The sequence below is a fragment of the Varanus komodoensis genome, unplaced genomic scaffold (assembly GCF_004798865.1).
Source record: "Varanus komodoensis strain SLA01 unplaced genomic scaffold, ASM479886v1 scaffold21, whole genome shotgun sequence".
Taxonomy (NCBI): Eukaryota; Metazoa; Chordata; class Lepidosauria; order Squamata; family Varanidae; genus Varanus; species Varanus komodoensis.
The window spans coordinates 15256860-15284095 of record NW_025335589.1 but is presented as its reverse complement, the minus strand read 5'-3'; the positions used below and the strand labels follow the sequence as shown (position 1 = coordinate 15284095).

The 27236-nt window shown below is 39.0% G+C and overlaps 2 protein-coding genes across 13 annotated transcripts in view; one reads left to right on the top strand and one right to left on the bottom strand.

Moving 5' to 3' along the window:
* The first annotated feature begins 457 nt into the window (after positions 1–457).
* On the top strand, positions 458–13857 carry CBR4 (carbonyl reductase 4). 6 transcript variants are annotated; one of them, XM_044430717.1, is made up of 7 exons: positions 458–524; positions 1508–1653; positions 5683–5796; positions 7125–7245; positions 7948–8084; positions 9713–9847; positions 12565–13857. In XM_044430717.1, exons 2-7 carry the CDS (start codon positions 1563–1565, stop codon positions 12741–12743), a joined length of 777 nt encoding a protein of 258 aa, XP_044286652.1. In that variant the 5' UTR covers positions 458–524; positions 1508–1562; the 3' UTR covers positions 12744–13857. The 6 variants fall into 6 exon arrangements, with proteins under 6 accessions (XP_044286652.1, XP_044286655.1, XP_044286654.1 ...); XM_044430720.1 differs by having other exon boundaries at positions 467–524; positions 1508–1574; positions 5655–5796; positions 7128–7245; XM_044430719.1 differs by having other exon boundaries at positions 469–524; positions 1508–1574; positions 5655–5796.
* Positions 13858–17276: 3419 nt separating this feature from the next.
* The window catches only part of PALLD (palladin, cytoskeletal associated protein), a 265196-nt gene continuing 255236 nt past the window's right edge, over positions 17277–27236 (bottom strand). For all 7 annotated transcript variants that reach the window (XM_044430707.1, XM_044430706.1, XM_044430709.1 and 4 more), the window contains 5 exons: positions 24171–24303; positions 21786–21993; positions 21373–21538; positions 20680–20813; positions 17277–19281 (listed from right to left, as the gene is read on the bottom strand). In XM_044430707.1, the coding sequence (XP_044286642.1) occupies positions 19109–19281; positions 20680–20813; positions 21373–21538; positions 21786–21993; positions 24171–24303 (814 nt within the window). In that variant the 3' untranslated portion in view covers positions 17277–19108. The remainder of the gene's footprint in view (positions 19282–20679; positions 20814–21372; positions 21539–21785; positions 21994–24170; positions 24304–27236) is intronic.

The window sequence follows — 27236 nt, the reverse complement described above, 5'->3', positions numbered from 1 at the left end:
CGCCCCGAGGTGCTATGGCATAATTGGGCGGCTTATAAATGTTTTAAATAAATAAATATTATTGCAGGCGTAGCTTTAGACATCCCTTGTGATACTCGAGTAGCGCGACGCACAAGTAACATTTCTCTTCTTGCTAATTTGTTAGAACAGGGACAACGAAAACTGTTTGCCATCTGGGAACGGGCTGCCTTGCATTTTTAACTCCCTTAAACTAGTCCAATATCACGGTAATAGCAATAAAGCGGCGTTTGCTTCTGCTGCTCTCAGTACCTGGCGCTCTCTGGGTGTTTATTTGGGGAGGAACAAGTCCCTTCTCAGTAGCACCGCTATTCCAAATAGGTCTAGCGCTGGATTAAACCCGTGGATACTCAAGCAATGTGCTCCAAACGCTGGATTTTACACTGTGTGACAGCGCACGCTCATCCTACTTCGCTTTGCGCCTGGTCGCGCGTGCGCTCTATTCAACTTACGCTCCTCCTCCTCCTCCTCCTCCTCCAGGAATGCCTTCATCCGCGCATACAGCGGTAGGTAGGCCTTTAGTTGTCTGCAACTGCTGGCGGCCGTGCTTGCGCGTGGAAAAGTCGCTCGTTTGTCCATGAGGTGGCCAAGGGTACTTCTTTTGTTCTCTTGCTGCGGGGTTCTGGAAAAGCCTCTCTCGGCGCCCACACTCGTGTGGCGCTGCAGGAACCGGGCTCTTCGAATGCAGTACCCCCAACCAGCCGCATTGGGAAACTGTAAAGCCGGGTAGTTTCTTTTCGACGCGAAGAGCAAGCAAACAAGCAAGCGCACCCTGTAAATAAGGGTGCAAACGCATGCACGGTTAGACTTTCAAACATTCCTTCAGTTCTGAGGAATGCTGGGAGTTGTAGAAATGCTTTGGTTTGCTTGTTTGGCTGTCAGCGTACACAGGTGCCGTAGGTAAGCAAGTAACGGAGCAGCGAACTTTTCACCCCCGAAAATCTACAACGACCGGATCCGCTACTATTCTTACATTTCATTCTCCTAAGACTTATAGTTACAGATTAGGAAACAGGTGTCTCCGGCGTCTTTCGGCCCGCGGAAGGCTGGTTAGGAGGATGGTCATCTGTCCCCACCCCCCCAAAAAACCAACCCCTAGTTTCCCACTGCTGATATAAAGTAAGCCCCGTGAATTTACAGGACTTCCTTCATGGTAAATGGGGATTAGGATTGTGCTGTTCGCTAATCAGCCTTCCTAAACCTGCTGCTTTCTAGTTGTGTTGGACTACAGTGGCCATAATCACTTGACAGCATTGCTGGCATTTGGAGAGTATCAGATTGTGGAGGCTCGTGGCTGTATCTTTCCCATAGTGTTTTTTTCCTCTCCCCCTTTAAAACTACTGTTCTTTGGTAGACTGGGGAAAGAAACCCATTTCCATAGCATCTTCACAGTAACAACATAATTGCAAAAGAATGATTTTTAAGCCTTGCAACACTGTGTGCTTATTTACTGAACACTTTTAATATCTGCACTTTCCTTTTCTTTAAGGGAGCAATCCTATCACCCATAGATGCTGTCTGAGGAGCCATAGTGCTGGAGGATTATGCCCTATGAGGTCAGCCCTCTGACATCGGAAGGGGGGGTTGCAGATTTGATTCCCTTTGCAGCTGGAACATCACCTGCTGACCTCCAAGGTCAGGAAATTAATCTTGGAGATGGGGAAACCATGGTATTTCAATGGGCAGGGAGGGGAGAAGACTGGAAAGGGCAGCATATGAGTTGTCCTGAGGCCTTCCAGCCACTTTTCTTCTTGCTTCAGTGCCCCACCACTAATGTTCCTAACATGTACTGGGTGATCAGAAGCCTGAGGCATGGGGCATCCGATCATTGAGTGTTCAGCTGATAGAACTGTGGGGTTTTTGTTAAATTTATGATCTGGTTGGTTGGTTTTGAAAATATTGTTTAAATATAAATTTACAAAGTTGACTATACTTGAATTTGATAGCAGTGGGAATCATGACAACTTCTGGGGGCCACTTTGAGGATTATGTATTTAAATTAGAAGCCCTTTTTGCTTCATACGTTGAAACTGGTTAGCAGTGGTGCTATAGTAGTATAAGCATGTAGATAAGGTTAATCTGGTATATGCTGTCTACTCGGACACTCAAAAAGTTTGTGAGAAAGTTCCTCACCAAATACTCCAAAGGGACCTTAGCAGTTATGGCATAAGAGGACAGGGCCTTTTATAGCTTGGTAACTGTTAAATGACAGATAGTAGCATAAGAATAAATGGACCTCCAAAAGAAGGAATATAAGATGGGTCCCTCAAGAACATGTATTGCAACCGGGGCTTTGTTGTTCATAAATGATCTGGAATTGGGGGTAAACAGTAAGGTTGTCAGGTTTACTGAATTATTTTTGAAAGATAGATTTAAAGCAGTATGGGACATTATAGAAATACTGTGTAGCCGTGCAGTTTTTCTAATGAATTAAAATTGATTTTTAATAAAAGCAAGAGTTTAGTAAAATGCCAAACACCATCTTCTACTGGAACTGTACATGTGAGATTGAGGAATTTTGTGCCTGCAGTGTGCAGAAACTTCTCAAGATGATGTAAATGATCAGATCCTGAATGATCTAGAATTAGACGTGTACGGGGGCTGAGGTGGCCAATATTTTGGATAGCACCAAATGATTAAGGGTAGTAAACCAGAGAAGGGTGGTAAACCACATGGCATTCCAAAGAGATCTCTTCCAAATGGGTGTTTGGATGTTAAAATGGCAAATTTAGTTCAGTGCAAACATACAACGATGCATTGTGAAACAAAAAATCCTTACTTCACATTTACACTGATGTGCTCTGTCTGAGCTGTTGGTGACTGACTATGAAAGGGAACTTGTGCAGAGTATGAATAGTTACTGTGGTTGGCTTAATAAAAACATGAACCCAGAGTGTGACATCTGTGAAAAATGATAGCCATCTTAGGGCTCAATAGGAAAGGGTCTGAATGGAAAAAAACCCACCAATATTACAATGCCATTATATAAATCCATTGTCTGACCACACCTGGAAAACCATGCATTGTTGTTTCACTGCAGCTCAGAAGGGATATTGTAGTGCTGAAACATTTGCACAAACAGGCAACCAAAGTGATCAGAGGGCAGAAAAAAAATTAGGAATAAAAGCTAAAACATGCAGTTTTCTACTTTAGAAAAAGCAGTATGTAAAGGTAGGACAGGATAACATCATATAAAATTATTCATGTTGTGAAGGAATAGGATAAACAGAATTTTTAATTCCTCTCTTATAAAACTCAGACTCAGTGTCACCTGATGAAGCTGAATAGTTGTCTTCTGCTAATGTTCTCCAGTGGCTGCTGTTCGGAGGACTCTGATCCTAAATACCCATCATGATTAGAATCATACAGTTGTTATGACTCATAGCCTTAACTTCATTAATTTGTGTAATTCCCTTTCAAGATGATGACCATCACTCCATCGTGCGGCCACAGATTTCATATTTTAAGTATGCTGTGTGCATAGCCATTTTGTCTGTTTTCAATCTCCCACTATTTCCTTCATGTGCAGCTTGTGAGCTTTCCAGAGGTATCTCATTGGCCACTGTGGGAAACAGGATGTTTACGTAGGTAGCCTTTTGGTCTGATCCAGCAGAGTCCTTATGGCCCTATTAACTGTTGCTTCTAGATCAGTGACAGGGATGATTTGCACAACCACAGTTTAAGAATTACCACTAATACTATTGACATTTCAATCACTTTAGGTTATAGTATCCTGACTTTTTCCTGAATTCTGATATTTTCAGATCTGAATAAAAGTGATTTTGATTTCCTTACAATATTTTTTATGTGACAGATTTATTTCATTAAAAAAACTTAGAAAAATAGATGTGCACTTGGAAGTTATTGTCATCTTCTGCTTGTCAAGAACAGCTGACAATCAGTGTACTTTGGCATAAAGATAAGCATAGTTTAATGTTTACATATTTGCATTGATTACCCTATTCTTATTTGTAAAGTCAATTCAAGAATGATTTGTTAAGTACTAAGAATATAAAAGCAATGTCACAGAGAAGAAGGCCTAGACAGGACTTACCATTTTAGAACAATTCATCTCCATGTGGGTTGTGGTTACACTGTGTTTACACTTCAGAGGATAGTGCCAACAGAATTATAAAATAGCCTGATTGTAGTGCACTGATTTGAACTTGAAGGGTCTAAATATATGAGAAAAGTGTAGATAATATTAACAATAAGTCTGGCATGGGCTTTGCAATTGTTGACTTGGCTCATATGGTAAAATAACCCGCTGTAGGTGTCTAGCCATGAGGCTAGCTTATTTTTTTGGGAACAAACCGGTTTCACAAGTGATGGCATGCTCTAGGGTTTGTTGGATCCATGGTAGGTTATCATCTTTTTTGAACTTGGGAGAGCAATTTCATCATGGGGTGTAAGAATCCGTTAGCAGAACACTGCGAGAGTGGTAGAAATCACTGCTGCTCATTGCAGTTTTGCCCTCTCCACAGCTGCCAGTGGCAGCCCCTCCACTAATGCCCAAGTGTACTTTATAATCATTACTGGTTTGTCACTACTGGGTTTTTTTTTTTTGGTCCCCCAAAATGTGCAAATGTGCATATTTTTTATGTTTCATTTTGTTGGACTTTCACAGATACGTTCTTACACTATCCACTATGTATGAAGGTTTTTAGTCAACTTCCTCTTATAGTTCAGCTATCAAAGGCAGCTATGAAATGGAGTAAATAATGGCTATGGAAACTGATAAGGTGACACTGCATACAGGTTAATTTGTACGTATTTGCCAGAGGCCAATTGCCGAACTGCTAACTAAAAAACACTGATGAAGGGGAGAAAGTTGCAAAAGTAGGTGCACGGAAAGAGGGGAAGACCATTATTTCCCTCTAAGAAATGTGATCCAGTAAGGTTGACCTAACAGTTTTCCTCCAGGTCTTGAACACTTCCATACTCTCCAGCTACTTCAGAAAGGGGAGCTACTGGCTCCCTTTACCTTCCATAATTTCTTTTTTGGAGAACTTCCTGTGAATTCCTGACAGTTAAAAATAAAACCGAGAAGGTAGCTGAAGGGAACAAAATCAATGGGGCCCCATGTGGGGCAAGTATAAGTACTGCTGATGCCCCTTTTGTGTCCTCTAAGTGTGTCACTTCTACAAAGATGGTTTTAAAAACTTTCTGGAATATTTGTGCAGTTTTTTTTGAACTAGAAAATAGATGAACATTTAATCACTGTGAAGTAAATGGAGAAGAATTCTACATAAATTCAAGGTTGGAGAATTAAATGAAGAGGAAATTTTCATACTTGCAGTAATGGAACAGTTAATGCAGATGCAGAAATTTCCCCTTCATTTACATCCCAGCCAAAACATTTGTGTATTTTTCTGCACTGTTTTTATAGCAGTGAGTGACCTGCAGTAGGCACTGAGGAAAGGGTGGGTGGAGTGAATATCTCTCCTTTCTGGAGCAGCTGGAGAGTCAGTGAAGTGTTGAATTGACACATCTCAGTGGCTCCACCTTTTCAACACTTTAGAGCAAAATGATCTCATTGCCGGGGGAGATATTTTCATCCCCCCTTTTGACAAAGGCAAGACCAATTGGATACCATCTGTCAGTGTTATCAATTAATTGTCAATTATTCTTTGGAGATGTCAAAGATCTGTGCTATTTTTGGAGGATCCCGTGGAATCGGTCAGGCTGTTGCCCAACTGCTGGCTCAGAAAGGATATTGCCTAGCTGTTGTTGCAAGAAATTTGGACTTAGCTCAGTCTACTGCAAAAAGCTTGGGAGGTATGTATTCTTTGTCATTTTGCTTATATATACAACTTAAATTTATAAAATGTGTCCAACTATTACCATAACACATTTGTGTTAAAATAACTTTCTAATCTTGAGTAAAGCAGCAGAATAATTTTACATTCAAACATGCCTGGAAATCTGCTGGTTCACCTTGTCTCATGATACAGTTCATGTCAGTGGGAATGCATGTCAGTGGGAATCTATCATTTTCAGTTTTTTTCCTGACAAAGAGTACCATACAATTTTTAAAAATATACTCTGTCTGAAGCAGACATTGCTTCAATAAAAAAAACCCTCATTTATTTTGGTTATTGTTTTCAGCAGCCACATGCTAACAACTCTTTATGACCCATTTCATGCCTCATGACAATCCATAGTTAATGAACTGGGTTATTGAGTAGACCAGCAAATGCAAGCATGCAAGCTTGTTCCCATTTGTCTGCTTTAGGGATTGGGCCCATTCCTCCTTTAAAACTGCCATCAGAAATCAGAATCAGATTCTGGTTCAGAGAAGAAGGGGAAGCCAGAATCTGCAGCTAAAATGCCAAGGCCCACAGACCCAGAGACAAGCCAGGCAGTAGCTGACAATCAGATGATGTCAAGTTCTTTGGGAAAATTTAGTGAGCAAACTGATATGGAGGAGTCAGATTCAAGATCATGAATCGGATACAGCAGCATGATAAAAGACTGGTTGAGAAGCTTTAGATACTCCAGGCAATTGGCTCTTGAACAGGAGGACCCACCTTAAAGGTGTGGTTTTCTCTTTTCAGTGTGGAATGGAGGAGCAGTTGGGAATCAGCTACTTATCATTGAGCCAAATGTCCTTAATGGCCAGTATTCTAACTTGGCTCTTTTCTTCTTTTATTGACTTCTGCAATGCTCTGCTTTTGTAATATAAAGCCAGCCTAGCTGGTCAGCTTTAGCATAATAAAGCCTTTTAGTTTGAAAGCCCTTGTTCTGGTGTACATGGAAGAAGTGGGAAAAGAATGGCCAGGACATGTGCCTTTTTGTGCTGCAATAAACAACCCTGGGTTGCTTCTATAATGTCTAAACCCAGAATCCTGGGTTCTTGAGGGATGAACAATCCAGAGTTTGAACAGTGAGTTTATTGTAGCAGGAGTGGAGAACAAGCAGGAACCCATAGGTATATTTGCAGGAACCTATAGGTATATTTGCTCCTGCATAGCTACTGGACACCTGGTTTGTTAATTGTAGTTGTCATGACATCTGAACCCAGCTTCTGATTTGTTTATTTACAGTTGTGGTCTCTGAACTTCTTGAAGATTGTGTATCTCATTGAGGATTTTATTTTCACACAGCAGGTCATTTAGCATTTAGTTGTGATGTTGCCAAAGAAGAAGACATCCAGAATACGTTTAATGAAATTGAGAAGAGTTTAGGTCATATACAGTATCTTGTTAATGCTGCAGGTATTAGCAGGTTAGTTTCAAATTTAAATTGTGCTCAAAATTATGCTTTAGAAAATATCTAACATTAAATATGCATGTAAAAAAACCCCAGAAACTAACATGATTTATTTGCCTGTTTATTTGAGAGTGTTCAAATGCAACGTCTTTAAAATGTCTAAGAGCTTGTGGAAGAAATATTTATAAAATTTGGTCCTTCTTTGGCTTAAGATACTTAACCTTCCATTATTCTGAAAGAACTCTTTCATTTGAGTTAGTCTTTCTGAAGTGATCAAAGGGTGAATAGGATTTTGCGGGTTCTTTATCTCTATTTCATTTTAACGGACTTGTTTAAACAGTAGTACAATCAGTATCTTGTCTAAGCCTCGAGGGAATGTAAACATTAACTCATTTATAGCAAGGAAAGGTGTATAGATAAAATATTTTGGGGTACCCTGCTCAAGACAAAGCTTGCTAGTTAGCTTTAAGAAACAGTATTGGTAAACAGTTGAATTTTATATTGAAATTATTATAATTTACACTTTGGCACCTCTTTAGGCTTAAACAGTAATGCATTTTAACAAATTGGCTGACATGAACCTATTTGTAATTGTTTTCCATATTGTTGAATGTATTGTGAAGAATTTTGCTTGAACAAACTGTCTAATTTCTTTCTTGAGTGAAATGAGCAGTATTTCCCCAAGAATTCATGTTAATCTCTGTCATTTTTGACTAGGGATGGCTTGTTGTTGCGAACCAAGACTGATGATATGGCATACCACCTGCAGACCAATCTTTTGGGAACAATGTTGACTTGCAAAGCTGCTGTGAAGAGTATGATTCAACTGCAGGGTGGTGCTATTGTTAACATAGGTGTGTCTGCCTAAGCAACTATGCTTATACTAATATTTTCAAGAAACAGTGCAAGCTGTGTTAAGTTGTCTCTTGCACAAATGCACATGTTTGAAAGTTATGATCAAAGCTGGATGCATTTTGAGTCAGGTTGATCACCTCTGGTTGGTATTCTTGAGGGAATAGCAGTTGGTGGGTATTTGGTCAATGGATGCATCCAGAGTGTTCTTTCCCAGGCCTATAGGCAGTTGGAGCGTTTATTGCTGATCGTGATTGGGATGAGAATCTCTTGCATCACTTCCCGGCAAATGGGGTGCAGTGCCTCAATGGGCCTTCATCCCCTTGTGGAGGGGAAAAGGCATTGCATTCATGCCTTCTGCTCTCTGCTCCCAAATAATCACTAATACTCCAATTCAACTTATATGTCATCATTAGCTTTATGTTTTAAGATGACTTGGGGGCTGATAATGGGAAGGTGGGGCATAAATATTGCTAAAATTTCTCTAACAGAAAATGCCTGTGATGTCATAATAACATCACAGAAGCCATTGGAAACATACTGCAATGTATTTATTTTTAAATTCATAAGCAGAAGGATACATTACATCAGTTGGATTATTGAGATGTTTGGTCCCATTTTCTTTATAGATTGCCTTCATGTTAGTATTTTTCATACAAGAAACAGGTAAGTATAGACTGTGTAAACAGAAAGTGGAATATTATACTTTTTATCCCACATAGTTGTCAGGTTCTATATGTAAAATTACTTTCTCTTGATTTTCTAGATTTAAATCTTCAACAATATATTCTAGTCTTGACAGTTCTACTTGTGTGCTGAATCAAATGAAAATCATGAAGTGAAATCCATTTGTGTCCATCTACCAAGATATTTGTCAGTGGAACGGATTCTCATCATCCCTCCACTGCAGCCTTTATCCAATCTGCTGTACCCTCCAGTTTTTGGAGTGCAAGGGAAAGGAGAGGACAGGACATTTCTATTGCTTAACTAGAAAGTTTCTCATGTGGTGTTGTACATTGCCCATTGTTCATTTTGTTTATCCTTTTATTTGTGCAATAGATAAATAGTAAACACATAATATAAGTACAGAATTTGAATATTCAGGCCACAGTCATGGCTTGTCATTTCATACTAACTCATGGTTTGATCTGGGGTTATGCAAGGGTTGTTTAACTCTCACGTTACCTACATTCTGTGGGTTTGAATGACATGGCAAGTTACAGTATTTAAAAACCACCTGGCACATGGCTTAAAAAAGCATGGAGGGTATCTGTCTGAAGGAATATTGGAAGAAGCAAAGGATCAGTTTGGGTTTAGGGAAGGAGGAAATTTCCCACGCTGCCAGTGTCCTGCCTCTCTCTCTTGCCCTCTCTACCCATTGAAAGTGTTTTTGGGTTCCTGCTTGGATTTTTATACAGCAGACTTAACCTGCATCTGAAATACATCTTCTTGCATGCAGTCTTGCTTCTTCACCCTTTATGTTTATTAAGTAAGTAATATAAGGGTGTTTTTATTAATTTTCTGAAAAGTTCCAAATGTATCAAGATAGAGTTATAGTTATTGTAAAAATGAACCTTCTTTGACTTAAAATTTGTAAGCTGTGAATGCCTTTCTGCTTGGTTTATTTTAGGAAGTATTGTTGGATTGAAAGGCAATTCTGGGCAGAGTGCATATAGTGCCAGCAAAGCAGGTCTGGTTGGATTTTCACGCTCTCTTGCTAAAGAAGTTGCAAGAAAGAACATTCGAGTTAATATGGTTGCTCCAGGTTAGTCTTGAGTTCAGTCACTTCTTTCTTTCACTTGGGATTCAGCAGGTTAGTGAGATGTGGTGACAAAACATGAACACTATCAGCTCTTTAGGTACAAAATGTAGAACATGGTGATTTCTCCAAGCTTTCAGATTTTAGAATTAGTCCCACAATTACATCAACTATATATACAAGATAGCAGAGGGATAAGAAACATTGCAATCATTACTGTTTTCAAGGCAATCTGCACTAAAATTATATAACAATGGAGACTAAGAGACACTTGCTCTTCCTTCTGCCTTTTTCAATAGTTCTGCTGTCACGTTTGCAGCCTCGAAATCCTGTTAGGCAATTAAGGTGAGCCAAGTGACTTTTTTAGGTGGGAAGTAGGTGGGGATTCTCTTTCTCCAGCTACTGTTGCTGAAGTGGGTTTTCCCTGTTTTTCCTGCCTTTCATAAACATCTTGCTGTCACTTTGTAGGCTATAACGTATATGTTGCAGCAGAGCTTTAAAAAAGGGAAAAGGAAATCTCAAATGCAATCTTTTTCTGAAGTAGCTGCTAGAGAAGCTAGATTGCATTATCATAATCCTGACAACCAACAGAAGGTTGTTGTCTCTTTAGGACTGTGTTTTTTTCAGCCAACATTGAAGTATTTCCAATGAACATATGACAAAGACAACAGTTATTCTAGTAACAGATTAAATAATTGTTGACATACTACTGGGAGTTTTGTCCAGTGTTAGTCTAACTTGAGCCTTATTTATTTCAGTAGGTATACTTTAAGTAAGATAAACTACAGATGCAACCTTAAATTTTAATATATGGAGAAACTGTTAATAAGCAATAGTGTGACTTTCTTTAACTTAGTTAAAGTTCATGTACCTCTTCCTTGAAAGACCAGCCTCAAGTTAAAACTTTCATAAATATTTTAAACACCCTCTTTTAGAGTCTTTTGGATTTGGTACCGATTACAGTTTAAGAATTATTATTATAAAAAAGAGGAACATGTGGGCCAGTGTGGTGTATAACATAGAAAAGAGGAGAACTTTGTAAAATGCCTGGGTGCTCTGCAAAAGGAAGAAAGGTGGGGTATAAATGTAATAATAGCAATAAGAATAGTCATTCAGCTGCCTCTGTAGGGTATAGCTGTGTTTAAGGACACTAGCCCCCTGTACTTTTTGCTAGTCGTTCTTTAGTATATAAGAAAATAAGTGTAACTTACAAGTTTTGTGAGAGTAACCACAAGAAGCATCTACTTTGAGCCCTGTTAGTTAAGGAAATATTTGAGATCTTCATATATTTCTTTTGCTTTTGTGAATAAATTCTTTCATGCAGAAATATTTTTCCCATCTTTTTCTGCTTTAGTAATAGCAAGCCATTTTTTTCTGCTTGTCTAAAGCAGAACTGTACAGTGACTGTCTGGCTGAAAAGATGAGTAGAAAAAAAGCAAATAGTAATCATCATTTTATGTATGCACACAAACAAAATAATTAGCTATTACATAAACATTGTCCCTTATTTTTAATAATTCCATTGGGACTTCTCCACTAGCCACAGTAAGCGTTGGATCAAACATTAATAGCTTCTGACATCCCAGTCAACCGCTAGCCATATGCTGAATAACACCAACAAAAGTGCCTGATACGGGAATTCAACCTCCAATCTCCTAACTCAAGGCATAAATGCACTTGTCATGAATTGTCTTTGCTCATTTTGCTCTATTCTGATGTCCCTTGATCTTATGCTGATGCCCTTTGATCTTACTCTGCAATCCTACACTTTCCAGTCATAGGCCCACTGAAATCTATGGGACTTCCTTCTGAATAGGCACAAATGCATTTGCAATGTGAGACTCTCAGTGCAATGGCTTTCTGCTTATTTTATTGTGAAATGCAGCTTTTCTTAATTGAAATGTTCCAGTTTGTTGTGGAACAGGCAAAACTTCCTTCTGGGCTTGTCCAGGTGTGACTTCCTCTTCAGACCTTTATACACACATAAAGACATAGATGCATACAGGGAGATTCTGCAGTTATTTGAACACAGGATTTCTCTGTCCTGGAATGTAGAACTCCCATTGTATCCTCCCAGGATAGCTGTAGCCTTCTGCAAATCCTGAGCAGGGGAACTATGAGACCTGCTTGGCAGAAGGACAGCATATTAGACGTATTAGACAGCCTCTCCTGCTTGAATGGGTACCCTGTCTAAGTATAGTCTTTTAAAAAAGGCCATTTGCATCTATAGCTGTAAGTCAGCAAACATAAATTTTATGTGCTTTTTGTTGAGGCATTTTCTCTCGTCTTGGGATCATGCAAAGTGGCCGCTCTGGTGTGTGGGTTGTGCAAGGCTGAGTCCGGCTTCCTGTCTCACCACACATAGTTGTTCAGGGGAGTGAAGGAGAAAACTGACATCTGAAGTCAGAAAAAAATATGAATTTACCGTCAGAAGGCAAAGCTTTGTGTAGAACTTGACAATGTGAAAATTGCTATGTAATTTCATCAACTGCTGATTTTATCTGGATTGATGGCCCCAGCTTCAGAAAGCTTCAGGAAAGATTGAACAAAGGATTTAGAAAAAATTGATTCTCAGTTGTGGAGCTGCCCTGGGTTTTGACTGATGTGTGATTCTGAATCCCACAAGACCACACTGATCTGTAAACAGGAATTATTAATAGGAATTAGGTCAGCATTTTACTAGATTTTATTTAATTATCATCTTTCCCCTTTCCCTCTGTTAGGCTTCATTCATACAAATATGACAGCACATCTGAAGGAAGAACAGTGGAAGAAAACTATTCCCCTTGGAAGATTTGGGGAGCCTTGTGAAGTTGCCAGAGCGGTTGTATTTCTCCTAGAGTCTCCTTATGTAACAGGCCATGTTCTAGCTGTAGATGGAGGTTTGCAACTTCTCTTTTAAAACTGTGAAAGATAGTCTTGTTTTATGGAAACAGCCAAGAAGTGAACTGGGATGATACCTGTTTTGCAGCATTTTAAATCTGTATGTAGCCTTGAGCCATTTTCATTGTTGAAGACAGCACATTTTTATTGTAAATCTTCAGAAAAAAGCCTCCCTCATATCTATAAGCATGTATCAGACCTTTGAATCAAGTTTTCTCATTTTATGTCATGCATCAAAATTTGATTACCTGCATCAATAATACAGTTGTCTGTTTAGATTTGTAAGCTGAATTGGTAGAAACACAAAGATAACAGAAAAATACACAAAGCAAAAAAAAAAAAAAAAAAAAAAAATTCAGGCCTGCTATAACTCTGGGAATGTAGTCTCGAAACACTGAATTTATATGAAAAGTTGATTTTCACATAGGCTTGATCCAACAGGAATAAGAGAAGTAAGTTTAGTGTTTGGAAAATGATATGTATGTGGCTGGAATGAATGCCCCTTGACATTATCAGGAGTTTTAGTTCATGAACAGATCTTCTTTTCACCTCTTGAGGTCAGTATAACTTAAGGGATAGTGGTTCATCAAGACAAGTTTCATAGAATGGGTGTGGCGTTTCATATTGTAATACATTTAGTGTCATCTATCTTCAATTTATTTTTGATTTGAATTTTCAGAATTAATACATGCTGTTAGGCCCCATGTTTTCATTGCCTTTCGTGAAACTGAAAGATAATTTAAAAATCCAGATTTTAAATAATGACATTGTATTATTTGTCTATGTAAACATGTATTCACATGGTACTTGATGAGATTTAGAAAGCAACTTTCCCACACATGGCTTGAAAACAAATGTTTCTTTCTTTATATCAAGATATTTAATGAAGTTTAAATGATGGTGCTGAATTCAAGGGACATAAGATCTCTTAACTTCAGGTTGCAGTATGGTGAAAACATTGGTATGACCGTATGACACAATCAGAGTTGTAAGTATGATCCAACCAAATTAAGCTAGTTGAAATCCCATTGATCAAAATGGGAAAATTTTAAGTATGAAATGAATGGGTCTTGGGTGTTTAGCTTTGTTTGACTTGTGCAACCCAAATATTCAAATAAAGTTGAATCCAAAGACATGCAGGGCACAGCTTATCTTTAATTTCCTATCTTGATTGTGGAGAAAAAGTTGCATCTGTTTGGTTGTGACTGTTAAATCTTCATGATGCTTTAGGTGTCCATGGTCAGAGCTGAATATCTTTGATTTCTACACCCAGTGGTCTGCACTTTTAAGTATATATTGAATTATAGCTGAAGTTGGTACCTGACTTCAGAGAACCCAAAACTTATTTTGTGTTTCACCATGGCATACAATTCCATTTCAGCTGTTTTTAGATTTGAAAGAATGAAATCTGTTGGCATGAATAAGTGGATTTAAATGTAGTCAGCCTTATTTGCTGGAACTACACTAAAATATTTATAACAAGTGAATATAATGTTTCTTCATTCGCTTAGGGACCCTGCTAACAAACAATAGTATTTGGGATTCATGAGATTTAGAAAGCAGCTTTCCCACACTGAATTTTGTGCTCTGCATGCTATTTAGCTGCCAATCTGGCTAGTCCCTTGCATTTTTGACAGCTGAAAATAAATGCCTAATAAATACTTATGTGATCATTTGTGTTTCCAGGAAAAAGAAGGTGGTTATTATTTAAACTATATCTTGCACATTTGAAATATTTGTGTTGCGCCTACCCAACTGAAATAATGTTAAATCTCTCCTCCCACAGCCTCTGAAAATTTTACTAGATTGTCACTGCATCTTTGGATGAATCAGTAGGTCTCATCTGACATCTTAAAGATTGACAAATATTGGGAGTGTTATATTTATGGGATCCTTTCTCTGTGATTTAGTATGACAGCAAGTACTATGAAATCTAATTATTTTCTACTTTTTCAGTTCTCTGCTTCAACATCCCACATGTTTTCTTCTACTTGTGCTATGCTGAGTGTTCTGCAGTTTGTTAAACCATCACGGTCTCATTCTAACAATGTGCTCAAGTATTTGTTTTTATAGCAACAGCCTTTTAAAGAACAAGCAAAGCTGTTATTTTATATTTGAGGCCTGAGTCACCTCTGCTGTGATCATGAATATATTGAACATAATGCAGACAGCTGTTTTCTTCTGTTTGACAAGCAAAATGTTTCCATAAATTATTGGTTCTTTTTATGGCACACTAGTGACAAAATTAACCACAAGGACACATCATCCAACAAAGAAAGCATTCTTCTAAAGTTACTTTGCTGGCAAGAGCCATCTCAAGTGTGCTTATTGAACCCATACACAGGTTTGAAGGTAGCAGCTATTCTATTCATTTTTATTACAGTTTGCCAGCAGAGACCAGGTGTGATGCAGTTCAGTTTATTTCATTTGCAGGGCTATTGGATGAATCAGTAGGTAGATGTTTCATTTTTAAGGACAGTTTTTAAAGTTCGTAATACTATTATCTTCTAAACAACTTACTTTTCCAGAGAGAGAAGCTAAAGGGAGAAGAAATGTGTAAACATTAGTCATTTCAAACTTAAGCACTTGTGTGATTGTTTTGCTTCTGATTGTCACTTGTTTAGGTTGACATGCCAAAGGCTTAACCTTTAATGGTCCAATCCAGGCATCTCCAGCCTGAACTTAAGCTGAAGTATAACTGAAGTCAGAGGTCCCAATTCAGCATTATTCATAGGCAGCATTGACTGCTGTGTGCACCACTTCTACTGCTTACCATCTGGGGCTATGCGCAAAAACTACATTCCAGTTACCGGTTGTAGTTCCAGTTAGGTATTGGGTGGATGTGAAATCTTACCTGCAACTGAACATGAAAAATCTGAATGAGGTTGTACTGCATAGTTTTAGTTGCTAGATAGGGATATTGAATGTTGTGAATGATGCATGCAGTGCTTATTTGTGCCTCTTAGCTAGAGATATGAAGGAAAACTTGTAGCTGTATCCAAGCGGAAAGAGTTCAGGATTGTAACTAGCAAAGTCTATAAAATGTCCAACTGTAATTCCCAGAGATTGGCTGATTCTGTTCAAAATTCCGTTTCTCTTGTTTCTCCATGGAGAGAACAACTCTAACAGTTTTCAAGGTCAGGTTTAAAGAAGGCAATATGTGTGATGGTGCTCTAAAATTTAACTTCCCTCCTTAATTAGTCCTTCCACTGTATCTGAAGGCAAATGGCTTTGATAGCAATTTATGTTGGGGTGGAAGCCAATTTAGTCATACCTAGAGGAACCCCCTGATAACAACATGACTTCATTTAAATTTATTTCGATGGGCTTACTTAGATAGGACTTAAGAATTGATACCAGATTTCTGTTCGAGCATGTGCACTGACAGAAATGACTTCTATGTTCCCTAATTCTTGCAGCAGCCCCTGTAGCATCCAGATCCTGCAAAACTGCATGTAAGACAGATCCAACAGTCTCTTGATCCAACCCAAAAAACTTATTTATTTCTTAGTGATGTCTTCTGGGAAGAGCTACTGCTGTTCAGAGTTGTGACATATAATGGGATGCATTAAGAAGCTTGAACGCCATATTTACAAGCTCTTAAGTACCAATCAGCAACTCAAAACAATGAAGGAATTTGTTTTGCATTCATATAGGCTGACTTGTTTTGCATATAAGAATAACCATGGCTTAAACCTGTGTTTTATGCTTTAATGCTTTTGTAATTACTAAGGAAGTGGCAGAGTTCTTGATTAGGGCTGCATGGGAGTGTTTCAGTGGTTTGTAAAACAACCTGTGTCACACTAACCTGAAACACTGGTTTGCTGAGGGGAAGCAACCCACAGTTTTAACCCAACAACACACTGTGTTGGTTTGTGAACTGGAAGCAAAGCAGTAAAGGGGCAGGTGGCACTGCATTTGCTAGCTCTTTTGCAGCCTTAACAGCCACTTGGTTAATCCATGTCATCAGCACAGCTGGACTGGACCAATGCCTTAGTGGTGCAGAAGTATTAAACCGTGACATTATGCATGTTTGAAACTGATCAAACACAGACTGCAGATGAGATGAACCAGCATATGCTTTGGCAAGGTCAGACAGCTGCTTGATCTGAAACTGCTCCTTCACAGAGGATGCCATTGTGAGGCGTTCCATCCACTGCATTTGTTAATGATCACAGGGTGATCACTGGTTAGACCTCCACTAACCTGGCTACTAGTTAATGGTTTGGGGTTTTTTTTTTCCTCAGGAGCCCCACAAACACAGGCCACTCTTCCAGCAAGTTCACATTATCTTTCAAATGCAATGGCAAAAACAGGTGGACCACTTGTCAGCAAACTTGATTTGCTATTAATACATGTGATACAGCAGGTGGCCCACTTGGCAATAAAAGTTTATTTTAATGAGATTGGCATAAAAGTACTTATAAGAAATTGTAACTCTACTGTGGGATCCCAGGCATGAAACTCAGCCGTAAGTCAAGTTGAATTGGGTTTTAATTTTGAAGCCCTGTTAAACGTTAGCTATTTTTTAGCCAGAAAAAAACACAAATTATTGATCTGTGTAGTATTTATTGAAGTTAAACCCACATGATATCAGCACAACAATCCAAAGTAGTATGATTGTACATTTTTATAAATACAAATAAAAAGAAGCAAAATGCTACTAGCTGAAGCTAAACAAAAAGTAGATTAGGAAATCACATTGGAGAATAATTTGGTAAGTGAATGGTATGACATTCTTGGCTGGAAGGCTACAGTAGGTGAGTTCCATTTGACAGGTTGTGTATGACAATACAGATATGTAAGAAATTGCTATAACAGTTTTAACCCTTTGCAGCAGTTTGCATAGAAAAGTAACTAACTATCTGCTGTGCTATATGCTTTTATTAGCAATTAACAACCTGATTTGTGTGCTTAACAATGAGGTGCAAAGCAATACATGTATAGCTGTAATGCAAAATATATGGTGTGGTAAATAATACAAAACTTTTTTTAAAAAAAAGTACTGCACTTGAATAACTGAGTTGAGATAAAAGATTCAACATTTTTATTATAAATAAAGTACTATAAATGTGCTTCATATAAGGAATACAGTGTTTTCCTTTTGTAGCAAAGTACTTTTGTACCATTAAACCACATTTTATTTCTGTCAGGGCCAATGGAAATGTTCTTCCATGGCCTCCCAATTAAAATGAAATTATTTTAAATCAAAATGACATAATACTATCTAAGTGAAGTCTAATTAGATGTAGAACTAGTCTACATTCTGGAAAATCAACTTTTTTAACCTTCTTCACAAAGTCCCAGCCATAGGCAGGGTTATTCATGTTGCAGTAGGCAAGAACACAAAAATTTAACATCTAGTACACAAGCATGCAGTGTTTAACATGTAACACCATTTCATTATCATTCTGCATTCCCCATATCTACTCATCTATTCTCTATGGTATGTGCTTATTATTTAAACCATTATTGCAGACTCACTCCTTCCTCCACTTACTCTACACTAATTATCCTCACTTGTGTCATCTAGGTTCTGGTCAGTCAAACCTCCAGCATAAAAAAGCATTCGGGTAACGATGGAATTCCAGAGGGATGAAATGTAATGCTTTTCCTGTATTTTCACCCTCTGAGGAAGGTCTGGCCTTCAGCCCCCGTTTCATCCCACTGTTACAAATCTAACACTGTAAAACCATTCCAACAATTCCATCATAACGTTCATGTTTTAAATTATGTTATGATTGATTTAGCCTGGCAGTACATCTGTGGTTAGCCACTTTTTAGTTAACGAAAGTCAAATGATTCCTCCTTGCCCATATTAAGCACAATTAAGGCAAGCAGCTCTTTTGAGAGCAGAAAGCCATTTACAGAGTTAAATTTCACTTCAATCTCTCTTCCTTTTCCCATCTTGTTTTACTCTATTGCACATTCTCACTGTCATATCAGAATGCATTGTGGATACATTTGCAGTTGCCTTGGGGCCCAATAAATTGGCTAGCATTACTTGTTATGTTTTAATAGCACCTACAGCTTGCAAAGGCACTAGGTGATAAGTTCTGCACTGTGTGTGTGTTCAAAAAAATCATATTCACTTTAGCACTTGGCAGTTGTGAAAAGGATTATTCAAAATAGTAAGGCCCATGTAGTAATAATAAAAGGTTATGGCAAAGGTGATTTTTGTGTGTGTGGGCTGTACATTTCTACTGAATAACCACTCTCTATGCTAATTTGTATACCGAGCAAAAAATACGTGATTAAGGTGTTCTTTATCTTTTGCACACAAAGTGACTGCCTTTCACAAAGTGGCATAAGTTATAATTGGTCAAGACAATGGCTTTCAGTGTTTTCACTTTGAAAGAAAATGTTAGGTTTGAATGTGAAGATTTACAGATCATCGCTTTCTACCAATCCAGATTGCAGTGTCAGATGTCCTGGGTTGGCCTCTGGCTGAAATGCAGCTTTGATGTCTAGTCCTTGGTCAGAAAGTGCTGCATATCGACTCGCTGAGGGACGCACCTTCTTTGGCTTGGTGGTTTGGGGCTGTTGTTGCCACTGAGCTGCACAGAAAGGAAAGAGTTTGCTAATACAACACAGGAACTACACAGTCTTAACATATATTACGTGACTGGTACAATTTGTGGGCAGAATCCTGTTTATATCTGGCAGTACTGTGAATGAAGCTGAAAAAAGCACAGTATTGATCTGGATATGCATCTACATCACAGCTCTCATCTGGGCTTCCCTGGAATTTGTGGAAATGCATCAATGAGTTTGGATGTCACCATCACAAAAACATGGGCTAAAAATGGGTTAAAACCTTGAGTTCCAGGTTCGGACATCACAGCGGACAACCTGGGAGTGGGGCATTTTGGGGTTTTGGAATCTGGAAGGGCAAGCAGCTATGGGGCTTCTGTTCACCTCTGAGAACCCATGGATTATGCCCAAACTGAGCCAGATAGTCAAGCATCTCCTTTGAATGTAGTGAACAATGCACAGGGCAAGGAAGATTGCCAAACACCAGGTGGAAAGACCTCCTGCAAACAGCCATTCCTCCAGCAAGGCAGACCTGAATCCAACCTAGAATTTTAAACTATACATTTTCACCTATTCTGAGTGAATTCTTAAAGATCCTTGACTTGCTTTCATATTAACTTTCTTCAGCATAAGGCATACAACCTCCTTTAATGTTGTTAGCTTTGGTTAAAAGGAGTTCCCTTGGCAACATATCATAGGAAATTTTTGACCCAGCATGCTTGCTTTCCCATTTAATTTTAAAGAAGTGCTAGCAGAACATTCAAGCCTAGAAATAACTATCTTCTAGGCAGCTTGAAGGAAAGGCATCTTTCCTTCCCTCATAATGTGAACAATCCCAACTTCTAGTGTCACGGTAGTAACACATGGGTTATTCCACTCTTACTCCTTTTTTATGCCTTTATTTTCCCCTCTACTCTTCCTTGGTGAACATAGTAACAGCACAAATATTCATTTCCACCAATAAAGACATTAAGGTCTTTCAAAACCATCACCAGGAAGCAAATACAAGTTTGCAAGAAAGAGTGACTGCATCATTATAATAGCAAGTTTTGCTCACAAATTACTGTTTTTAATTAACAACTTAAGCATCCTTTATGCTAAAAATATACCGTGCAATTCTGTCATGAGGGAATGGGAATATCAACAGACTGGAAAAACTATGATAACTTCACACCTTTGGATCTAGGGAAAGTAGAACTAATGGATTGGAGTGCATGCTGATTTCCCCATGAAATACTGCAGGTGAGAACAAACATTTGGAACTCCTGGTTTTGGCTACCTGTGGACAGGTGCAAGGATTCTTATATCACACAGATAGGCCTGATCTAAAGTACAAGCTTGAGATAAATAGGGTTTAAATATTCTGTAAAGAGCAGCTATAAATTTGACCCAGTATGGAAACAACCCAAAGCATACATTACCATAAACATCCAGCCTTGCTGTGCAGGACACAATTCCAGCCTCATTTTTTGCTGACACCGTATACCAGCCAGCATCTTCCTTTGTAGCCCCCTGAACAAGCAGGCAGATGTAACCGTGATTATCCTGGTGCATGCTAAAAGGAGGATAAAAAGAAAAACAGTGGTAAAGCTGCACACATATAAGATGAGACACTGAAAAACCATGTGATGTAGTGGTTATAGTGTTGGACTGGGGTTTGGGAAAGTCAGGTTTTAGTCTCCACTCAGTCATGAAGCTCACTGGGTGACTCTAGGCCAGGCGTTGATGCTCACCCTGATCTTCTTTACAGGGTAGTTGTGAAGACAAAATGGAGAAGAGGAGAAGGATCATGCTTACTACTTTGTGCTCCTTAGAGAAAAGCTATGTAATTCAAACATACATTTTCAGTTGATCCATATGTTCAGATTTTGAATGAGGAAACAAAGGCTACAGTTTCTAGACTTAAAAGGTTTTCTGCTTTGACTTCTGTAATTCCCAGTGAGGTTATATGCTTTAAATAAACCATAGCTAGTTTCACATTGTCACTTGATTCAGTATAATGTTTTTGTGTGTGGAAACCTTATAGAGGTAGGCCTGGAGATAATTAATTTGCATTAATTAACAAAACAGTATTCACCAGAGACATTCAGGAATTAACATTAAATGAGACTAACCTCACTCTGTCAGTATTGTATGTGAGCGACTCATTCTCTTTTTTCCAGAAGATCTGAGGGTGCGGCACCCCTGAAACCCTGCATTCCAGTCGCACAGGATAACCCTCAGCTACTCCTGTGTTTTGCAGTTTTTCTATAAATACAGGTGGCTTGTGTGCTTCCTTAGCTGTAAGAAAGAGAAATAACCCTTTCCTCTTTTTGCACCAATAAAAGATTTAATATTTATTTGTCCATATCACCAGGAGCCCATGGCATAAGACAGCATGGGGAAAGCTGGACTTTTCTTCATTTTCTGCTGCCCCTGTCCCAAAAGGGCAATGCTGAAAGAACCCCACATGATTATAACTTACAGGGAATTCAGACCTGTTGGAATAAATGGCTCCTTCTTGTGTAACCACACATGGAGCAGTTACCTGCGACAATCAGTTCCAGGCTGAAAGTGTTCTGACCAGCTCGATTGGTGGCAATGCACGTATAGATGCCAGCATCCTTTGCAGTGACAGGCTCTATGATCAGGGAGTGTACACCATTTTCACGTACAAGCATTTTGTGTGAGCTATCGGAACGTATTACTCTTCCATTAACTTGCCAGTTGATATCTGGAGTTGGCAAGCCACTGACCTAAACAGGACACAGTAGAATTCAATGAGACAAAAAGCATGCAGAGGACATAGCAGAGATGCTGTGCATCAAAAAGCAAAAATGAATCAAAGCCTGGCACCTCTTTTCTTTCTGTTCTCCAAAGCAACTGCATGAAGCCAAGCATGCCAAAACTGTGCCCTCATCCCACTGCAGCCAGCACAGGAAGAAGCACGGGCTGCATCTTCAAGGACACAGCCTTGGAGAGAAGGAACGGGAGCATGAGAGGGGTGGGAATGGGAGGGACTGAAATGGTGACTCTTCCCCACCCCCCATGCTGCTTCTTCCAGACGGCTGAAAATGGCTCTCGAGATGAAAGGGCAGCTTGCTCCATGGATCGGACACACAGGCAGCTCCAGCTTGGGTGACTTATGTGCCCCAAGCACGGAGGGTGCTGAATTGGTGCAGTCAGCAATGCACCTAAAGGTGCAGTCAGCAATGCTAAATACGGAAGCCGAATGGCAAATGGGGCTGGTTAGAAATCAATCAATCAATCAATCAATCAATCAATGTATTAGGAGGAGTTCAGACTGAGTATCATTTATGATTTAAAATAGCCATTTCAGTTATATCCCATTCCAGAACTGATTTCTACATTGATTCACTATCAGCCAAGTGAATTACAGCCCAGTTGCAGAATTTGTTTGATTGCCTATGAGGCTTGTGGAATGATCTCATTGCCATGTTAACACAATGTCACAAAGTATGGCACTTTGCCAGCTTTGTAGTTGAAGAGTTTGTGAGGTTTGCAAGGAAGCATCAGAGTAAGCTGTCAAACGATATTCAGCCATTTGTTTACGTTTTATTTTTAGTCTGCCCACTCCAAATGTACTGCAAATAAACTAAATCCATTAATCAAAAATGCATTCTTAAATGCATGCAAAATGATTGCAATTATTGGGCATGTCAAATAGTATAAAGGGTGACAGTCTGGTGATAGCAATCCCCAAGGAAAGAATGTTTGCTTAATATTTGTTGAACAGGACAAACATAAATTATTCTGTATGCGTTGAACAGTGATGTGACATTAGTACACATACATAGCAAATGTCCCTATTTTAAAACCAAGCAGAATGTAGAAAGATGGAAAACAAACAATATTTCTTGCACAATGACATGATCCCAACACACTGCTTTGGTTCACACATTGTCAACCATGTTTTAGTTTCATGTGCATGAACCTCAGAGAGAAGAAGTGAAACTTGAAATCTTAAGGACATGCCTCTCTTTTCTTTCTCCCATGGAGGTGGGAGGAAGAACAAACATGATTCAGTTCCATATTCACAGTGAGTGGAAATGAGGTACCACAGTTTAAACTAAACTCTAATCAACTGTTAAGCAAGTTAGCTTCAAACTATAGGTTATAAATCAATCTTGTTTAACAAACTAAAGTTTATTTTAAATCAAGATTCCTGGTACACAGGTGACAACAATGAATCAGGGAAAGTGAAACTGAATTATATCTTATTCCTCCCTCTTGGATATGCAGAAGGGGAAGAGAGTGAGTCCAGCATGCATGCATATAAGAAATCATGGTTTAGTGTTATGTGCAAATATTTGTTTTTTATGTCCCTTGTATTTCCTGGAATGTATTTTTGCACAACTTTTAAAAACAGAAGACCAACATCCAGTATAATACTTAAGACTGAATGAAGGCATGAGAGCCAAACACTTCAAAATATTTTAAAATTTTCCTACCTATTTAATATATCAAATAGAAATAGGACAAATACACCTGATCTCTCTTGCACATTTTCTTTCCCCCTCCCTACTGCTTTTATTCTCACAGCAATTTCTGCACTAATTTACAGGGCAACCCTCTATGTGTTCACGCAGAATTAAGCCCTACGGGGTACATGTCTCATGGTGGACAACCATATAGAGCAGCCTTAAAACACCATTTTGGAAATTCAGTGCCACCAGAGGGAGCACATTCCCCCACCTCTAATTCCTATTAAGAGAAAAAAAAGTTAACATTGTTAACTTTTACAATGTTAATGTTCATGTATTACATATCTCTGGGTTAAAAACTTTCAGTGTCTGACTTAAAATGCAGAACTGAAACTCAGTTGTACATTTATGAAGTGATCTGATCAACAATCAGTTCAAAAATAAATATATCTTCTATTCAAAAATTAAAGTACAGCTTTAAAACTTACCTTGCAGTCCATTCTGCAAAGTTTTCCCTCTTGAACTATCAGGTCTCCTGGGGCCTGCAGGAAATGAGGTCGGAAGAAGCGTTCCTGGATTGGCTCATTTTCATCTCCACTATCCCTTGACCGAGACCGAGGTCTGCAGAGAATATGCAAAATAAATAAGCCCAGCTAAACCCAATGAGGCTTACTTCTGACCACACATGTATAGAACTGCAGTGCGAATTCTCCTAAGACTCTGCCATGCACTAGTTCTGTACAATGTTCCTAGACAGTCCAGTGGCAAACTATTTCCAGCTTAGCAGCACTGATCTATAGCAGCATACCAGCACTGTCCCAGATATGCTCATAATGCTAGCCCAACATCACTTTTTGAGAGATTGCACAGATGCAATACTCCTTCAGCCTATCCTGATTACTTACCAATGCTTACAGGACTGATCTAGAAGTAGTTATTTATTTTACAACCGCCTCCAAGAGCCACTAGAGGGAGCAGTGATAGAGTGCCTGCTTTGTACACAGAAGCTCCTAGGTCCAATGTCTGGCATCTTCAAGTAGGGAACAACTCTTGCCTGAAAACTACTGGAGAACTGCTGCCAGTCAGTGTTGACAATACTGGGCCTTGGTTCAAGGACCAAGATGGACCAACAGAGTTTCCTCTATTCTGAGATTTACTTCTAGATGTGGCCCAAGTACTTCTGAAGACATGATGAGTGGGCCACCTCAGATGGTGGAACAATTCTTATCATCTCCTCTCATCTACAGAAGTGGTGGGATGATATATGGATATGTCAAATATTAAGTACATTGCATGCAGCCTAGCTTCACTTTCTATTTTACTAGCAAGTGTGCACTGGGACTACTGCATTTGGCAACATGTTTCCCCAAATTTTCCTCCAGCCTGTGAAGGGGCTAAAAAAGGGGGAAACCCTCCACTTGCACCAGGGGAGATTCTACATATGCGGAAGTGTGTGTGAAGGGTCTCTTCAATACTGTCATTGTACACAAAATTGCTATTCTAAATCATAAATCTAAGCTCTTCACAAAAGGATGAATGTTCATGACCAAGAAAACAGACTGGATGTTGAACAATGCTCTCTGATAATTCACCTCGGAGCACTGGATGTCTCCTGAACTTTATTTTCAGACTAGGCTTTGAATGGGATGAAGCTGGTGGGATTTACTTGGATGCCCTAAGAAAATTCTTGAGTTTTGCCAAAAGTGCAGTGTGGCAGGGATAAGAGGGTTCGAACTACAATACATTACTTTCATTTGCAATGAAATGAGAAGGGAGAATGCAAAAGGCAACCTTTACATGCTTACTAGAGTAGCCATTTAAATGAAGGTTTGCTTTTTATGAGTCACGTATGGTTTGCTATGCTAGACACATATTCAAAAATGAAACTTGACAGAAGCTTGAAAATATATGAAGTGCCAGATGTTAGCAATACCATCATGTTTCAGTTAATTTTGGATGTATTCCACACACACACACCCCACAAGATAGTCAGTAAGGCCTACCAAGTGATCTCTCCCTAGACCAAAATGTATCACACAGTCGGGGGTGGGGGTGGGGTGGGGGGAGAAACATATACTGGGCAGATTCTGCCAAAGCCCAGTTGCTCTTGGCAGGGGAGATTTAAGAGAATGCACAGCTCTTCACCCAAACTGGACAAAATTCTTGTTTTGTTTTGATCACACTATGCTCAGTGCTACTTAGATAGGAGTCAAGATGGAAAAATACTATTATTTCTCATGACCTTTGAAAATTGGCAGCATGGACACCCATTTACTTGCCTCTAAAATGCAAAGGTGCTATTATGGGAAAGACTTGAAGGGAAACAAATGTCTGTTTTCTTATGGCAGAATTCTAAATCGGGGGTTTTGTCAAGAGATAGATTTATCACATTTCTATCCTGCCCAATAACCAAGGTTCTCTGAGCAGTTCACAAAAACAGAAGACTTTTACTTTGGCTATATGCAGGTGGCCGGGGGGCGGGGGGAGGCTGCACCAGAATGTTTTGCCTTAATGAACTCCAGGACAAGGCTGCTAAGAGTTGCTTTACCCTTTTCATAGCAACTGAATTCTATCATTATTTGTCCTGTTAAGCATGAAAAGTGTCTAGGGATTGTGCATGTTATCTCTGTTTATCACAGCAAGTCCCAGTGGCTGCATATAAACCTTAAGATCCCTTACAAAATGGTTTTAGCAATACAGGAGTTTTAACCCTTTGAGCTATAAATGCCTATGGACTTGAAAATCTAAAGGTCTGCATTCTCCCATAGAAAAATCTGTCTACCAACTGAGTTATTTTTTCAAGCCCTTCTGTGGATGCTCTCACCTTTTTAGGTTAGGTGCTACCAGAGAGGAATTCTTTTCAGAGGTACCCCACTATCTGTAATACTCCCCTCCTAGACATACATGCTTGGGGAATCATTACCAGCATTCGGATGCCAAGCCATGTTTTCCTGCACCTTAAATGGCTGGCTTGCCATAATGTCAGAGAGCTATTTAAATGCCTTCTGCTATTAGTGATGCTTTACCTTATTCTTGCACTGCTAGGATTATCCTTTTTATCTGCTGCTTTTCAAAAACAGCTGGCTTATTTGTGTAAGTTTGTTACTGTAAACTACCTTAAGACCACTGGAAAGTAGAAGAGATAGAAATCTCTTGAACAAATAAATAAATAATAAAAGCCACAAATAATGTAAAAGTTGAAAAGCACCATTATCATCAGTATCAAATAATTAATCTTAATCTCTATAAGAGCTTCCAGTCATTGAAGACATTGTTAACATATGGACATAAAGGTCATGAAGGTTCAGACCAGTAATCTGATCTGCAATAGCTTTCTATTATTACAATGGTTAACCAGATCTAAGGGCACTGATCTACATTTTATATGTCTATATCAACCTGGTGTCCTACAGATGTCTTGGAATTCAACTACCATCAGCCGTAGTCAGCATGGTCAATGATCAGGAAAGCTAGGCGTGATATCCAAAAGCAAATGGATGGCACTGGGTTTGGAAAGGTTGATCTATATATTATTATGTTACCACACTAGCAAT

What these genes read in the sequence shown, in the direction of transcription:
- CBR4 (XM_044430717.1), top strand. Translation starts at nt 1,563, where the DNA reads ATGCCCTATGAGGTCAGCCCTCTGACATCGGAAGGGGGGGTTGCAGAT. An exon ending in ATCACCTGCTGACCTCCAAG is followed by an intron (nt 1,654 to 5,682) that starts GTCAGGAAATTA and finishes CTATTTTTGGAG; the next exon opens with GATCCCGTGGAATCGGTCAG. An exon ending in TACTGCAAAAAGCTTGGGAG is followed by an intron (nt 5,797 to 7,124) that starts GTATGTATTCTT and finishes ATTTTCACACAG; the next exon opens with CAGGTCATTTAGCATTTAGT.